General features: G+C 42.1%; 1 protein-coding gene across 1 annotated transcript; it reads left to right on the top strand.

Annotated features, from left to right (window-relative positions):
- Positions 1-1,656: 1,656 nt before the first annotated feature.
- LOC306996876 (uncharacterized protein) lies at positions 1,657-7,036 on the top strand. The gene is made up of 3 exons (XM_079609785.1): positions 1,657-2,131; positions 3,963-4,034; positions 4,145-7,036. The coding sequence occupies exons 1-3, from the start codon at positions 1,900-1,902 to the stop codon at positions 6,478-6,480; spliced, it is 2,640 nt and encodes an 879-aa protein (XP_079465911.1). The 5' UTR covers positions 1,657-1,899; the 3' UTR covers positions 6,481-7,036.
- The last annotated feature ends 10,276 nt before the right edge of the window (positions 7,037-17,312 follow it).

Raw genomic sequence — 17,312 nt, 5'->3', positions numbered from 1 at the left:
ATAATTTTCTTGTTTTATACTAACTGGACAAAAACAATTTACTAGCTGCCAGAGAGGATGAATACTTCCTTGCTGGGAGGATGATCGCAGTTTCTATTGTTCACGATGGTCCAGGTCCTCGCTTCCTCTCAGATATGCTATACGATCACCTCACTGGGAGAGTTGAAATTAATGAGACAGTTGAAGATATAACAGATGACATGCAGCTTTACTTGAGGTGCATTAAATTTGTATTTAAGCTCATTTTAAGATTTTTATTTTATTTTCGTAAATAATGGTTTAAGGATTAACAGTTGCAATATTTTTTTTTGGTATTGGCTTTATGAAAAATGTATTAGAATAGAATTGCTCCTTTTGAATGTTTTTATGTATCCTATTTACCAGATATCTAGTGCAGCATCATTGGATGAATTACACATGGTCGTGGATAAGTATTCCAGCTTGCTGCAGAATGCTGGATATTTCGATTACCCACAAAGTGTAGAAGGCAAAGAAAACATTGTGAATGATTTTATACAGTGGTACATAATATACAGAAACCAATACTCAGTACAAAGGTAAGATGGTTCCTAATTTGAGAGCATATTATCATTACCATTACTTTGATGTTTTGATTCCAGATTTAGTGATGGTCTTTCCACCCTGGATGTCATCCATGCCCTGGAACAACATCCAAGTGTATTCAGACCCTACACGTGCTACAGTGTTGAGAAACTAACACCTGAATCACATGAAGCTGTCTTCAAGGCTCAGCTCAGTACAGTTGGTAGCACCAGATGAGAAGAAACAAGGATGTTAGGATACTGGAGAGACTATCTGCTTGACACTGGAGGTAAAGGATTGAACATCCTATTTTAATGTTGTTGTGTACATATTTCATAAAATTTTTTTTCAGAACAATAAACCGGAATCTTCCCCCAGGACATCCTGATGTTTGCTACAGGACTGGATTCACTGCCTCTAACAATTGTGCCTCAGCCCCAACTGACTTTTGAGAGGACTTCTAAATTTCCCATTGCCAGCACATGTGCCAATACGATCAAATGGCCAATTTCCAAAAGCTATGAAGAGTTCAAAAAGGCAATGGTCTTTGGTATCCAAAACTCACCTGGTTTTGGATTGCACTGAGTAGAACAATGCAAAATGTTAAAGGGGTAGTTCACCCAAAAATTGCCTTGCCTTCTCACTGTAAGATTGTGTTTTTGACGCAGGGTCTGGCACATTGGCCCTCATTTATCAATCTTGTGTCGAAACGGGCGTATATGTTGGCGTAAGATTATGCTTACACTCCTTTCACCGCCTGATTTATGAAGCTGTGCGTACCTTTGAAATTCAGGTGTACGCAATACCTGCCTCTTGATAAATGCCGCGGCTGAAAACGATCGTCATTAGATTAACACGCCCCTATAAATTCACGTCTCCGCCTCCCCCACGCCCTCATTTTACGCCATGGACACACGGAAGACGGCAAAGAGGAGAAACTTCTCCGGTGGAAATCCAGTTTAAATCGCTGGTTGGTTGAGCAAATTACCTATCACAATGCATTATTTTATAGCACGTGTTTTGAAACTATTAGCGTTGAATTTCGCATGACGTCACATATAATGGAGGTGTACAATACTGCCCTACAAAGGCAAAACGCCGTAACATCATGTTTGGTCAAAAATGAGTTAGTGTCATTTTTGTGGTATTTGAGACCTTTATCATGTGAATAAATATCGTGAGTGAATTTTATCATTTTAACGAGAAAATAAAGGGCTATGACAACCGTAACTTCCAAAACCATACGAGAAACCACAGCAGAACGCCGTAACAGTTGTTACGGCTCTTTGCCTTTGTTCCAGCACGCTGAAGTTGAGTTAAGGTGTTCTGACTTTGTTTAGCCTGGTATCAAGAGAGATGTTACGGTGCCGCTGTGATGTTACTGTACTCTGGTTTTGTCATACTGTCAAAGTTTGCCGCTCTTTAATTGTCACCAAACCACGTAACATATACACACGACACATCTTTGAAATAAAGTGTACTGCCGAGTGCTTGTTTGTATTATTACTCTGTGATAGCGTAATGGCCCATTACTCTCGTGGAAAAATGTTGGTGGAGATGGCATTGAAACGGAGACATCAAGAGCAAGGTAAGAACATACCAAAAATGTTATTCTAAACATGATACATTTTCGATTTCATTCTGCTTAATTCAGCTAGCTTACGAGAACAACATAGGCTACCACCACTTTGCTGGCCAGACAAACTGCTCCAAGTATGCAATCAGAAACAAAGCAAGGTGAACAAGCCACATAGATGGTAATATGCTAATAGGTTGTCATAAATGTTGTTATTTTCGTTCAGGGCGATCGTTCAGATCTGTCAATGTCAGTGACAGCCCGGAGCTAGCTAAATTTAGTGTCACGTAGCGCTAACGTTGACACTGACACTCGCCTCACATCAGACGCCAAAAACCAATTATTAAATACACAGGCATCCTACCTTTCCATGCAATCCGATATAATCCATGGAAGATCCATAATCCATATAGTAACGTCATCTGCTGTATCCACAACAATCCATACGTGTTTGAGCCATATTTCCTTCTTGCAGGTGTTCATGTCAGATCTTACACAAATCCATATAGCACTAAATCATCGCTAACGTCCGTACAAAGTAGGCTAACAAATGGTAAAAGTAATTCAAACTTTTTTTCGGTTGACTCTGTCTATATTATCTCAGAATTAAAAAGCAGTAATCCAAGTCGAGGTCGTTGACTGTGCATCTTGAGCAGTTTGGTGGCCTTTAACCCTTTAACTGTCACCACCCCCCACCTCCCTTTTTTCGCATAGACATGAAAATCACTATCCAAACTTAAATGGTTGTAATTCAAGAATGCTTTGTAATAGACCTATGGACAAGTTGTGTTCCAAATGTTTGGTTGATATCTCAAAAAATTAGCTTTCAGTAAGATTTTATTTGGCCGCAGTAACTGGACAGCCAAGCTTCCTTACTGACCATATAAGGGCGCCTCCATTTTCATATGTGCTTTGAGTGATCTGAACCAAGTATTTCCATAATTTTCATACAAATTATGAAGTAGACATCCTATTCAGAAGTAGTATGGGTGGTTTGGCAGTATTTGATTTAATAATAAACGCATAAATCTCCTCTAATAAACGCATAAAAAGAGCATTTGTGCGTTATAGCTGGCAGTCGCATCACAAATCGAGAATCCATAATATTTTTGTTTATAGATTAAAAAAAAATAAGACTTTTTTTTATAAAATTGAATTGGTGTTATTTTTTTAAATCTTGGTATGAAAACAAACTGAGCTTTCTACCAATCTTTCCTGATTTTTCATGTTTATTGCTATTTCAAAATAAAGGCCTAAACACGCCTAATGAAAATGAAATATTCTTGTTGCAAATTGATAAATTACTGTTCCTCAGTAATTTATTTAAAAAAACATCCACCAAAATATGAAAACTAGAGATTGTAAGCTTTCAAATGATATAGTTTGTCAATATTACTTTAGGTTTTTACTGAGATATTATTGTTCTAAATATGGGACAGTGACAGTTAAAGGGTTAAATTTGATTGACCAGCTTGGTCACAAGGTGCTGCTCTTTTCACAGATAGGTTGTTTGTAAACATGGGCATTTTTTTCCCTCCTGTATGGAGGGTGTATGGAGTTGTGTTGTTGTTAAACTTCCCTCCTCGGGTGATTTGTTAGGTCCCTATATGCAAAATATTAAATTTGTTGTGTTGGGCAAAAGAATCAACTAAGAAATTTAAATATAAATGAACGTGACTTCTCCCATCCGTGCATTAGATAGCATATAGTCCATTAACCACAGGGGGTCGTCACTACCACTTGAATTGGCTATTTGGAGACTGTGCACCCCCCTGGATCATGACAATTGTTGTTATTAATAGAATACCAGTATTAATCATCTCCTTGTTTCATATCATTTTAGAACCTTGTAGGGACAAGCCTGTTCAATGTGGTCCAGAAGCACCAAACACAAAAAAGATAATTCTGGACAATGGTATGTCAATGGCCTATTCATTCAAATTAATATCATAATGTCTTACATTCATATCTTTGAGATTTCCATGTCTCTAATTATAATTTCTCTAATTATAATTTTCATTTCAGACTATTTTAAGGATTACTGTGTTCGAGAAGATGATACAAAAACATGGGCAATCCTGGATAGCTGTCTGGACATCAGTTTCCCGCAATTTGGTTCAGAGGACTTGTTTAACAGCACGCCTGATACCTCTTTAAATGCGCTTTTAGATTTCTCCAGAAGTCCAGACACAGCCACTCTGCCTGCCTCCAACACCACCGGAGAACTCGTCTTAGCCACTCTGCCTGCCTCCAACACCACCGGAGCCCTCGTTCCAGCCACTCTGCCTGCCTCCAACACCACCGGAGAACTCGTCTTAGCCACTCTGCCTGCCTCCAACACCACCGGAGCCCTCGTTCCAGCCACTCTGCCTGTCTCCAACACCACCAGGGCCCTCGTCCCAGCCACTCTGCCTGTCTCCAACACCACCAGGGCCCTCGTCCCAGCCACTCTGCCTGTCTCCAACACCACCGGAGAACTCGTCTCAGCCACTCTGCCTGTCTCCAACACCACCGGAGCCCTCGTCCCAGCCACTCTGCCTGTCTCCAACACCACCAGAGAACTCGTCTTAGCCACTCTGCCTGTCTCCAACACCACCGGAGAACTCGTCCCAGCCACTCTGCCTGTCTCCAACACCACCGGAGAACTCGTCCCAGCCACTCTGCCTGCCTCCAACACCACCGGGGCCCTTGTCCCAGCCACTCCGCCTGCCTGTCTGCCTGCCTCTAACACCAACGCAGCCCTATCTACCTTGGCCCCTCCGATGAGGGAACCATGTGGCCAGAAATGCAGGAGAAAATGTTCCGAGAAATTTAGTGAGGAATGGCGAAAGAAGATTTGGGCCATGTACTGGAACATGGACTACACTGAAAAACGTGCATTTATGTTCTGCAACATAACCCAGCTACCAACGGCAAGATTGTTTGTCCCGAAAGGAACAAGTCGACGCAGCAGGTCTTTTGTTTACAGACTTAAAAATGAGGATCAGGTTCCACAGCAGGTCTGCAAGAATTTCTTTTTGGCCACTTTGGGGTACCACCCAACAAATGACAGCCTGGTCTTGTCGGTGATGAGAAGTGATATGGAAAATGAGAGGATCCCAAAGGATCAAAGAGGGAGACACACACCGGGCAACAAACTGGACCTGCAGCCATTGTTGGATCACATTGAGTCTTTTCACCCTTCTGTCAGTCATTATCGGAGGGAACATGCTCCCCATCGCCGCTACCTCCCTAGTGACATTAGCATCAAACTGATGTATGCAGACTGGCTGGAAAAGGGCAACAGGTGCTCCTACGAAACATATCGAAAAGCAGTGCGGCAAAAAAACATCAGCTTCACAAAGCTTGGAGAGGAGGAATGTGAGGAGTGCTTACTGCATGAACAGCATGAACATGCTTGTGATGACGATGTCATGGACTGCTTGCAATGTGAGCGCTGGCGCAAACATAAAAATTCTGCTTTGCAGGGCAGACTCGCATATCAGGCTGACGCAGAGAAGGACTGGCAGGGAGACACATCAGTGAGGAGTGTGGACCTCCAGAAGGTTATTATGTTGCCACGCATGCCTGGAGTCAAAACTGCCATCTTCACCCGGCGTATAGTGGCATACCATGAGACCTTTGCTTCAGTGGGGAAGAAAGGGAATAAAAAACACACCATCTCTGTGGTCTGGCATGAGGGCATGGCGGGCAGAAGTGCTCAAGAAATAGCATCAGCTTATGTGATGGCATTGGAGAAAGAGCGAGATGTCAGACACAGCATCTACTGGGTGGACAATTGTGCATCCCAGAACAAGAACTGGTGTCTGTTGAGTACATTAGTCTGCACCATCAATGCTGCCACCTCAGAAAGGGAGAATATCACACTTAAGTATTTTGAAAAGGGACACACCTTCATGAGCGCCGACAGTTTTCACCATGGGGTAGAGCTGGAGATGAAGAGGAGGCCTGGCGGTGCTGTCTATGACTATGAGGACTTTTTTAGTGTAGTGGCCACTTCCAACTCCGGAAAAGTTGAGGCTTTACATCTGAAAAATGCTTATGTACTGAATTGGAGGGATGGCCATTCCACCACGAAGGTCAAGACGGCCCACAAGTTGAGCGAAATGGCTGAAATTCAGCTGCGACGTGGGTCGAGGAGTTTATTTTACAAGCTCACCCACACAGATGAAAGCTTCATTGAATTGGACTTTCTCCAGAAGAAGTTCAGCACGAATGTACCCTCTCTCCTCAGGTTACATGACCGGGGGATTGAAGAGCGCAAGAAAATTGAAATTATTCAAAAACTGTGTCCTCTTATGCCTTCCAGCAGAAGGGCCTTCTGGGTATCGCTGCCTGTGAACATGGAGGATGAGGAATGAGCAGTAATCTCTAATGTCTAATGTTTAATTAATTATTACTCTAAATCTTGCATTTAAATAAATAAATGTACCTTTGTATTCAATTATAATTAAATTATCTTTATTGTGAAATATTTATTGTATTCATTCATACTGTACTGTACTATCCTGATCATTATAGCACTAAATAGGAACAACCAAAGGTCTTCTATATAATTTAAAACACATACCATGATGACTAGACCTTGGTTAGGTGTTCTTATAATGGATGTAAGTATGGGGGACAGCAAGCAAATATTGATTATATGTCAGTTACTGCCTTTTGCCTTTGCACGACTTCTTATTTTTGGCACATGATACAAAGGCAGAGTACAGTAACTGCCAAACCAGGGTCAAAGGTCAATTTTGAGCTCAAGATTTTTTGCATACAAACATTTCTTCATTATAGCAACTAGTTGTCAAATTTTGGGAGTCCTACCTATAATACTTTTGTCTGGACAAAACAGAAACTTTAAAGTCATTTTTCTCAGTTTCACACTCTAGCGAGTTAAGGTCTTTTGCCTTTGCAGGGCAGAATAGAGATGATGATGTGAATAATTGCATGACACTTTGTAATATTCTTCTTATTAGTATTATGATTTTGATTATTAATGACGCTTATTGTTATTTAGAAGAAGAATGTCTTTGTTATTATTATTATTATTAGGCTATTTAAAAGAAGAAGAATGTCATTTTAATTATTTTGTCAGTCTGAAATATTTTTTGGTCATTGAAAGCCTTTCATTACTGAACCCAGTCCGTGCACACCTGCCGGGCTTAACTCACAAAAATAAACACTGAAGTTTATCATTTCTATGTTGTTGTTACAGTGTGTCATAATATATAATATCTTTAATTTGTCAGTGCGTTTTTTGGTGTTAGGAATTGTTTTTCTGCGCATTTCAGCACTAACTCAAAACGTGCGTACATGTACACCACCTCCTGAGCTGGCGTAGGATTTGAGCGTGCCGTACGCCAACGTCCATATTGATAAATCGCAAAGTCACCGTAGTTTTGGGTGTACGCTGGAAATTTGGTGTACGCACTTTTCATAAATGAGGGCCATTTTGCGGTAACCGTAATATTATACAATTTGCAAGCATACACAGTTTGTGGAAAAATACACTTTTTTTCAAGATGTTTCCAACTCTGAACCAATTCTGTAGTAATATATATATATATATATATTAATATATATATATATATATATATATATATGTGTGTGTGTGTGTGTGTGTGTGTATATATGTGTGTGTGTATGTATGTATGTGTGTGTGTGTTGTCTTTGCATTCTTTCTTGTGGCTCAGTGACACACTGAGGCCCCGTTTACACGATGGGAAAACGCAGATATTTCTCTGCGTTTTGGCCTGTCATTTACACGAAAACGCCGTTTTTATCCCAGAAAACGATTGTTTCTAAAAACTCCGGCCAAAGTGGAGATTTCTGAAAACGCCGGTTATATGTTGTCGTGTCAACTGGGAGAAACGGGGTTTTAGGTTCTCTCTTGTCGATTCTGAGGATTCTGATTGGCTTGCATGGCTTTATCCTTCTCCCTACACTGCCGCCCATAGGTTTGGCATAGTTATGATGGCGCTCGACGGCGTATTTACGCGGGTTGTGTGCACGATGTTATTATTGAAAACGGAGGGGGGGGAATACTAGTTTCTCTAAATACCCGGCTATGTGTAAATGTGGCCTTAGTGAAAGGCTCATTAGTATGCAGCATTAGCAGGTCTTTGTCTTCTCTCAGGTGTGAATTAGGACATTATTCATGACCTTGTTGGATCATTCACGCCCACCTGCATATTGCCTTTCCAAACAAAAAGTGTCTTACAAAATTTAAATAAATCTTTTGTTTAATGTGAACGATTAGCCCGGATGATTTTCAGATCATTTTGAAGTAAACACTTTAGCCGACAACATCCATTATTGGGGAATATGTGAAGTTGGTCGTTTGTGGTCTTATAACAGAAAATTTAAGTTTGAGTTTTTTGAATAACCACGCATAAATAATATTCTCTCAAAAATGCAAACATGTACATACATGTTGCTCACATATTATGATAGCCATGTTCATGCTAAATAGAGTGTAATTACACCTTTACCATTAATATATTTATAAGCAACTGAAAAAAATACAAATATCAGGGCATGTCAAAACATCTCAAGGACCCCAAAAACACCTTAGACCCCAGAGGGTTAAGTGCTATAAAATTTTAACTGCAATACTTTTCAGACGCGGCTGTTATTTAAAGTAGGAACGCGTCTAATTAAAATACAGATTTGTTTGAAGGTAAAAAAGTACAAATAACCAAAGAATCGAAAATAGCCCTACTTTCTGGAAAATAATACACTGAACAACAAGAGAACTGAATATTAAGAAAAAAAACACTTTCGCACTCTTGTCCTTTCCGTAGACTGACGCTTGTCCTGCACTTATGGACTGTGCGAATTGACGGGCAGTACAACATATGGAATGTCACTGGGGAGGCTCCAGCCTAACCGGGGGGAACTACTCACCAGACAGTGACAGCAGAAACTCTGCCAAGGGAAGACACGGGCTCGCCGTAGGGAGCCGTATTGTGGAAGAATACACATATGGGATCACCGTGGGGATCTCAACATATGGACCCAGCCTAGCACAAGTTCCACTAGTGCATACGAGTGGTAGGCCTGGCTTCGGACACTCCGCCACATCCGTCACCGGAGGGTATGGAGGAACTCGACAGGGTTCGGTTAACCCTCTGGGGTCTGAGGGGTTTTTGGGGCCCTTGAGATGTTTTTGACATACCCTGACATTTGTGCTTATTTCAGCTACTTACAACATACCTTTGGCCAACTCGTAATTATGCTGTATTCAGCACAAACTCTGCTACAATAATATGTGAGCAAAATCGAACTTATATGTTAGCATTTCATAGAAAAAAAATATTATGCGTGGTTAGTACGTTTTGGGAAAAAATTGTCACTTTCAATAAGCCCATATAACTCATACTGAATAGTTGGCCACAATACTTTTGAGTACCATTCTTGTAGGCTAGAATTTTTACTACAAAATTATGTAAAAATTATTCTGACCACTCTTTCACAAAACAACAATATAAAGATTTAAACTTTGTAAGTCAGTTTTTGTGTCAGCACTGCTGTATGTGTGGGCGTGTTGATGGCCATGAATATTAATGTCATTCACACCAGGGGAGACAATAAACACTATGGCTAATGCCCCATCAAGGTGCTGTGAGGCAGCCCGAACAAAGAATGAGAGGAGATTCAAAGGTTTTGTTTTTCAATCTGTTTTATTGTAATTCCTGGAGTAACTAAATTAGTATGTGAAGTAACTAAATTAGGGATGAGCGAGTACAGCATTATCTGTATCTGTTAACCTTACGAATTATCTGTAATATACTCGGACTGGGCGGGGCCTAACCCGGAAGTGGACAGGATTTAACCAGGAAGTGGGTCGGGTTGTCTTGAAATGTGGGGCTGCGTCCGAAACCGCGTACTTCCCTACTATATATTAGGGAAAAAGCAGTAGGCGTGCAAATAGTATGTCCGAATCCTTAGTATCCATAAAACAGTAGGCGATAATTACCTGGGTGACGTACTAATTCTCGCGAGATTCGGACGAGCGTATACTAGTAGTGCGTCCGAATATACCTACTTTCCTACTATATAGTAGGAGAAAACAGTACGTGAAAGGGGTAGTATGTCTGAAACCTCAGTACTCATAAAAGAGTAGGCGAGAAGTTCCCGGATGGCTTACTGCTTCTGCCCAGATTCTGAAGAGCTCGTGGATGGATACTTTTCTATCCCAGGAGGCAACGCGAGAGGATACGTCATTATCAAACATCGCGGAGATCATCGACGCAGGTGCTTTCAAATGTGAGTAAACACGGTCCCTTGTGTTAAAATCACATGTGTTGAACTACTGTAGCCTGTTGAACTGTTGAAGGTGTAAAGACATTAGACAGTATAGTGCAGTTGTGATTTTGCTGTAAAAACAAGTTTTATTATGACAGGGGAGCTCCAGTAAGCAACGTTACGTCTCTAAATTGGATTTACATAAACCATATACATCTTAAAGATGCTTATTTTAAATGTCTATTAACATCTGACAGGAAAATTGTCGATAAGTATCGCAGATGAGAACATCACAACATGAAATAGACATCCGAGTGAGTGATGTGTCCCATTGTGTAGGAGAATTTACTGTTGTCAACACTGCTATATTATATGATAAAGTAACTAAACATACGTTATCTGTTTTATTTGTCCATTGGTACTGTTGATTAATTGAGGAACATTTGTGTTGGATAAAAAGTGAGTTAACACATAAGCATCAACCTCAACATGTAAAAGTTTATTGAGCTCATAAAAGGAAAACCTGAAATAAAAAGTAACATAATTTTGTTACATGTATTACAGAAATCAAATGACATTGTGCTGTTAACATGTCTGTTTTTTATTTTTTGTGCATTTTTGTAGGATTCTGAAGTTTCTGCAGACTGGTATATCATCATCACTGAGTATGAGGAGCCCAGAGCTGAATCCTGGAAATGGTGCCATGGATGAGACCCTCCACCGGCTCTTACGAGACCCTCCATCACTCCACCGGCCCTTACGAGACCCTCCATCCCTCCACCGGCCCTTATTGCCTCTGATTGAGAAGCGCAGGAAGCAACAACCTCAGGCACAAGTCATGGCTCACCTCTGGCCATGAAGAAAATAGAGCACCAGCTTGTTTTCAACATGTTAAAGGCTCGCTCTACTATGCTTCTCTCACAGGAGTGTTTTCTGTTGAGACGAGTCTCACAGGTTCTGTACAGGCTCTGTGAGGTGATGAGGGACCGGTGCACTCAGGCAAAGATGGCCTCATGATGGACAGCAGAGACAGGAGAAGGTGGGAACGCTGGTCAGCGGATTCATCAGAATAAAGCTGAAGAATGAGAACCGCTGTGTTGAGATGGCAGTAGTGTGGGGTTCACCGCCTGTAAATATGTGATTGTTAGAACATTAAGAATGAATAAAGCTTTGTTTCATGTGTTGTTGACTTGTATATATTTATTTATTGTGATGGTTACTTTTTTATATATTTTACTCATTTATTCATGTTTCTTATTGTTGTCAGTAAATAAAATATAATTAATTTAATTAAATAATGCATTAATTAATTGCTTGACTGAAAATTGAGATGTGTTCACTGCATTTATCTAGTGTGTATTCATGCATAGCTATGTCATGACAAAACAAATTGCATTTTGCTTGTTTTACTAAAATGTATAAATTTCAGTATAAAAAAGTAGGCTAATATTAAGTATTGGCCAGCATTTATCATTATTATTGTGCATAAGTGTTGGGGTGGGCTAGCAATGCAATTCATTTTGGGGTAATCTTAATTTTTAAGGGGTGATGCTTACATTTTCCCAGAATAAAGTCAACAATCTTCGCGCAGCTGCCCGTCTCCTTTGTACAGACATTACAAATGATGAGTAAAACCATTCTAGGTAGGGCTGTGGATCGCAGAGCCAGAATAACTTTTTTTGTTCTTCTGGCTCTGCACTGCTGTTGGTGCTTAAATGCTTGCTGTGCTGCTGGGCTCACAGTTCTTGCTGTTCTGCTGTAATTGATGTGATGCTGTGCTTGCAGTGCTTGCTGTACTTGCAGTGCTTGCAGTACTTGCTGTACTTGCTGTGCTTGCAGTGCTTGCTGTACTTGCAGTACTTGCTGTACTTGCAGTGCTTTCTGTACTTGCAGTACTTGCAGTGCTTGCTGTACTTGCAGTGCTTGCTGTACTTGCAGTACTTGCAGTGCTTGCTGTACTTGCAGTCCTTGCTGTACTTGCAGTGCTTGCTGTACTTGAACCGTTCCGTTTGTGGGTTTGAATCCTGTGTGGCACATAATAATAATAATAATAATTCATTACATTTATATAGCGCCTTTCTGGACACTCAAAGCGCTTTACATAGAAGGGGGGAATCTCCTCAACCACCACCAATGTGCAGCATTCACCTGGATGATGCGACGGCAGCCATATTGCGCCAGAACGCCCACCACACACCAGCTTACTGGTGGAGAGGAGACAGTGATGAAGCCAATTATTATATATAGGAGGATGATTAGGGGGCCATGATGGACAGAGGCCACTGGGCAAATTTGGCCAGAAAGCCGGGGTTACACCCCTACTCTTTCGAAAGACATCCTGGGATTTTTAGTGACCACAGAGAGTCACATGAACAGACCGCAAGAAGTACTGTGGCCTTAAGTGGTGGAAAAGTTGCTTCTAATTGTTCTGTGACTTAAGAATACTTTGGTTATTAAAGTTTCTTTTAAAGTTTTGAAATAGGGATGCAAATTATCGATTAATTCATTAATCATTAATTGATTGACCTTATCGATCGATTAACTGATAAGCGGCTATTTTCCTGAGAATGTACATTTCTCACAGGTCAATAGTGTCTTTAACATAAAAAGCAAAATATTGCTTATATACTGAACAAAAATGCATGTTATATTGCTCAAATGATGTTTTATTGTAACAGTTGGGATAAGGTACAGAATGGCATTTATGTAGTTTAACAAAATAAATTATGCACAGAAAATTTAAATACATAAAAAATAATTGTGCACTGGCTCACCTGTTGCAAACATTAAGCAACATAAAATAAATGTTAAATAAAAATCTATATGGGTAGGCTTACCCTGAACTATATTAAAGGGGTCATGACATGAGAAACCAAATTTGCCTTGATCTTTTGGCATATAAGAGGTCTTTGTACCATTAAAACGTCCTGCAAGTTTCATAGCTTAAGACGTCCTCCCCATTATAAACGAATCATTTATTTAATCAAGCTCTAAATACAGCTCATTCTGGATCCATGGTAAGAAGTGACATAACGGTACGAAGTGACGTACCAGCGTTTGCATATGACCGCCTCCAGCACAAGACAACTACGCTTATAACGCAAGACAACTACGCTCATTTCGTATCGTTGTCGCGCCCGCGCGCTGCGCTCCTCACAAGTGTTCAGTCGACGGACAGCGAGTGGGTCTGTGTACAGGGAAATTACGATGCCGCAGATGTGCTGTTCCTGGCTGTGGACAAACAACATCTTTGAATACGCTGTGAAAGATCCAGTCGTCAGGGGAAAATGGATGCACTTTATTTTTTGCAGACGTCTCAGTCACGGCAGTGTTAGTTTAAGCGTTTGTGATACATTTGAATGATGACTGTTTTGAGAACAAATCCCAAAATGATGCTGCCTTTGCCAGAAAACTGTTGCTCAAAGATAAGTCCGTGCCGACTATTCTGGGCTCAACAACGATGACGCAAACTGTAAGTAATGTAGGGCTGGGCGATAAAACGATAACGATAATTATCGCGATATATTTTTTCTCGATAAAACGATATCAAGAGCTCGATAAATGTTCGATAATGTTTTTGCGCCAAAAGCGGAACGAATCTCATTTGAACCGCGCGCGCCACACGGACCGTTTATCCGCTCGGCTCAAAGTCCAAACGGCAGCGCAGCGCGAGTTCACTAGAGCAGACGCGTTTACTCTGATCGGTCTCGGTCACAAGATCCAGTGAGAAGCGCTTGTATTCAGCGAGGAACACAAATGTCTCAGTGATTTAAACCAGTTTAAAGGCAGATGAGACCGCGCTGACGAACAGGAGAAGCACTGTGCGCAACGATACAGTCAGAAGCTTCTCCGTCTACACATTCCCATCATTCACCACGGATTTAACGTTACTGTAACGTTAGCCTAGTAATATTGTATGCTGCTGTAGTAATATAACTGCACCATTAAATGTGCGTGGGATATATATATATATTGAATTGTATAATATTATTAATGTAGACAATGTATTAAAGGACTAATGGAATATGATTACAGTTTTTAATAATGTATTTAGGCTACTGGTTTTCATAAATACCATAGAAACCATAAAGTTACATTTTATCTGTGGTTCTGTTTCATTCTTACTGACCGCCAGAGGCAGTGTAAACACTATGGATTATCGCAGCGCCAGCCAGATAGGTCGAGAGAATATACCAACAAAGTCACGTGGCGTGACGTATGCTGAGCCCTGGAGGTTATAGGCTACAGTAGCTCAGCACTCTACCTCTTTCGCTTTCTCGCCTGGTTGAGATAGGTTGTTTTTGAGTGATTATTCGCGCTGTCAAGTGCAGCTTACAAGAGCAGCGAGATTCGTCCTCACAAGCTGTGACAGCGCGCGTCTACGCAATTTCAAGGATTTGGATTTATTTTACAGCGCTTGGTGAGTCATATTAACATTACTTCGTCGGTAACACTCTGTGCCTCTCGGTGCTATCCGGTGGCTTGTGTTTTCCGCGACTGAGTTAACGGTCTCCCGTTGACATATCTAACGTTACTCAGACTGTTTTTTCCTCGAATCCATGTTACATTATTTGTCCATCGGTTCAATCCGCCAGCCATTTTAGACTTTTTTTCTTTTTCGTGAGATATTTGTTGGTATTACCTGTCGGTTTGCCCGAGGTAATTGTTTTATTTATTTTTATTATTTTTTCATCCTGCTCAACTTAACCTTACGGTGCTATCCGAAGGTGTTATTAACGAGTAACTATGGCTCACAGCTCGATCGCCACTGGTTTTCCACTGACTTGTAAGCTGTGCCCTAATCATCTTCTCCCTGACGACGGTCATGACTTCTGCCCGTCGTGTTTGGGTGTTCAACATCTGCGAGATGCTCTCACGGACCCGTGCATGCACTGCAGCCTTTTACCTATTTCGGAACGACAGCTCCGTCTTGCCGAGTTAGACCCTAATTCGACAGTGAAACTTGGGCAGTTGGATGCAGCCCCTTCACGCACTCGGAAGCGCAAAGCGTCGGCGGCAGCTGGTGCTCCCCCCCCATCTAAGAAAGTCAAATCGCGAGGTGATGAACATTCACGTGTTGAGAAAAGTTCACTTTCTATGACGGTGTCGGTGCTTTCTTCAGAGATGGCAGAGCTGAAACGTCTGCTTCACTCGCTTCAGCCTGTCTCATCTGCTACACCTGTGAAGCTGACACAGGAGGATGAGAATGTTCAGAATCAGGGAGCTGGGGAAGAGTCTCTTGATTTCCCTGGTTTTTCTCATCGTTCAGAGTTTGATGTGCTTTCTACAAGTGCTTCAGATTCCTTTTTTCATGATCATGGGGATACTATGGATGTTGCTGCACAACCATCACCTCAGGCTGTTTTCACTGGTTACCCAGCAGCGGAGGGGTCTAGTGGGGGTTCAGTTCAGTCGTCTGGACAAGCCCAGTCCTCCTCCGATGATACTTTGGATGTGCTTCGAATGGCAGTTGCTCGTCTAGGACTTGATGAGTCACCTGTCCAATCTGCCCAAACAAATGTGTTTTTCAGACAGAACACAGCAGCAACTTCTTTTGCCATGCCACCATGTAAGGATTTTGTGGCTGAATTCTCAAATGCTCTCACTGGTTCTGGTCCGCCTAAACAGCGCTCTAAGATTGCTCGAACGCTAGCATCTATGGCTGAAGCAGATTCTATCGGGGTGGGTCGTGCTCCAGAAATAGAGCAGCCTGTGGCAGCTTTGGTGGTGTCTCCTGATGAGGCTCTGCGAGGGAATGTGCGATGTCCCAGTGCGCAATGCGGTCGTACGGTTTCCTTGCTGAAAAAGGCATACGAGTCTGTTGCCTACATTACTCGAGCAGAAAACACAATCTGCCAGTTACTTCTTGCTGCCACCAGTACGCTGGAACCTGCGAATGCGGATCCCTCTGTTTCACAATTTCTGCAAACTGCTCTGTTGGCAACAGGCCATGTGACCCGCGAGCTGGGTAGTCTTACAGCCACGCTTCTGGCAGCCCGCCGCCAAGTGTGGCTTGCCCAAGCACGACTGCCGGAGGACTGTAAGAAAACCTTGAGAGAACTTCCATTCGTTCCCGGGCATCTTTTTGGTCCAAATGTTCCGGAACTGTTGGAAAAGAGGATAAAGCTGTCTGAAGCTACTCGTCAACTGACACAGGTGCAGCGCAACCCTACCTTTAGGATGCCAGCGGTTCAGACCCGACAGCACTATGCCACATCGGAGCAACGTTTCCGCCGGCATGCTACACCTCAGTCACAGCCCCCTCAGAGACCTCGTGCTCCTGAAGAGGCGAGAGTTTTTCGCCCACCTCATCGACAGTTTCCAGGAGGACCCCGTCAGCGTCCCCCCGCGAACACTAAAAATCGTACACATAAAGCCTGAGACAGCCAGGCCGGCGGTCGATCGCTTTTCAATAGATCAACTGGAGTACTGGAGATCCAACACAGCAGACCCCTGGGTGTTGGCGACTCTGAGCAGGGGATATACTCTACAGTTTCGACGTCGGCCTCCCAGATTTTCAAGAATTGTTCCTACGATTGTCAGAGACGCGGTTCGCGCGGTGGCTCTCTCTCTGGAAATTTGTTCACTGTTAGAGAAGGGAGCCATAGAAAAAGTTCATCCCCTCGTTCAGAGAGACGGGTTCTATTCAACATATTTTCTTGTTCCGAAGAAGGACGGTGGTTTCCGCCCAATTCTCGATTTGAGGCTTCTGAATTTGTTCCTGAAGGTCCTTCCTTTTCGAATGCTGCGCACAGCCGATGTTCTTCGGTCTGTGACTGCAGACGATTGGTTTGTAAGTGTCGACCTGAAAGATGCTTACTTTCATGTCCCAATTGCTGTACATCACAGAAAGTTTCTGCGTTTCAGTTTCCTGAATCAAGCCTATCAGTTCAAAGTGCTACCCTTTGGCCTTTCCCTTGCTCCTCGCGTCTTCACAAGGTGTGTGAGCGCA

The sequence above is a fragment of the Phoxinus phoxinus genome (assembly GCF_949152265.1).
Source record: "Phoxinus phoxinus genome assembly, chromosome: 4".
Lineage (NCBI taxonomy): Eukaryota > Metazoa > Chordata > Actinopteri > Cypriniformes > Leuciscidae > Phoxinus > Phoxinus phoxinus.
This window is presented reverse-complemented; position numbering and strand designations above follow the sequence as displayed.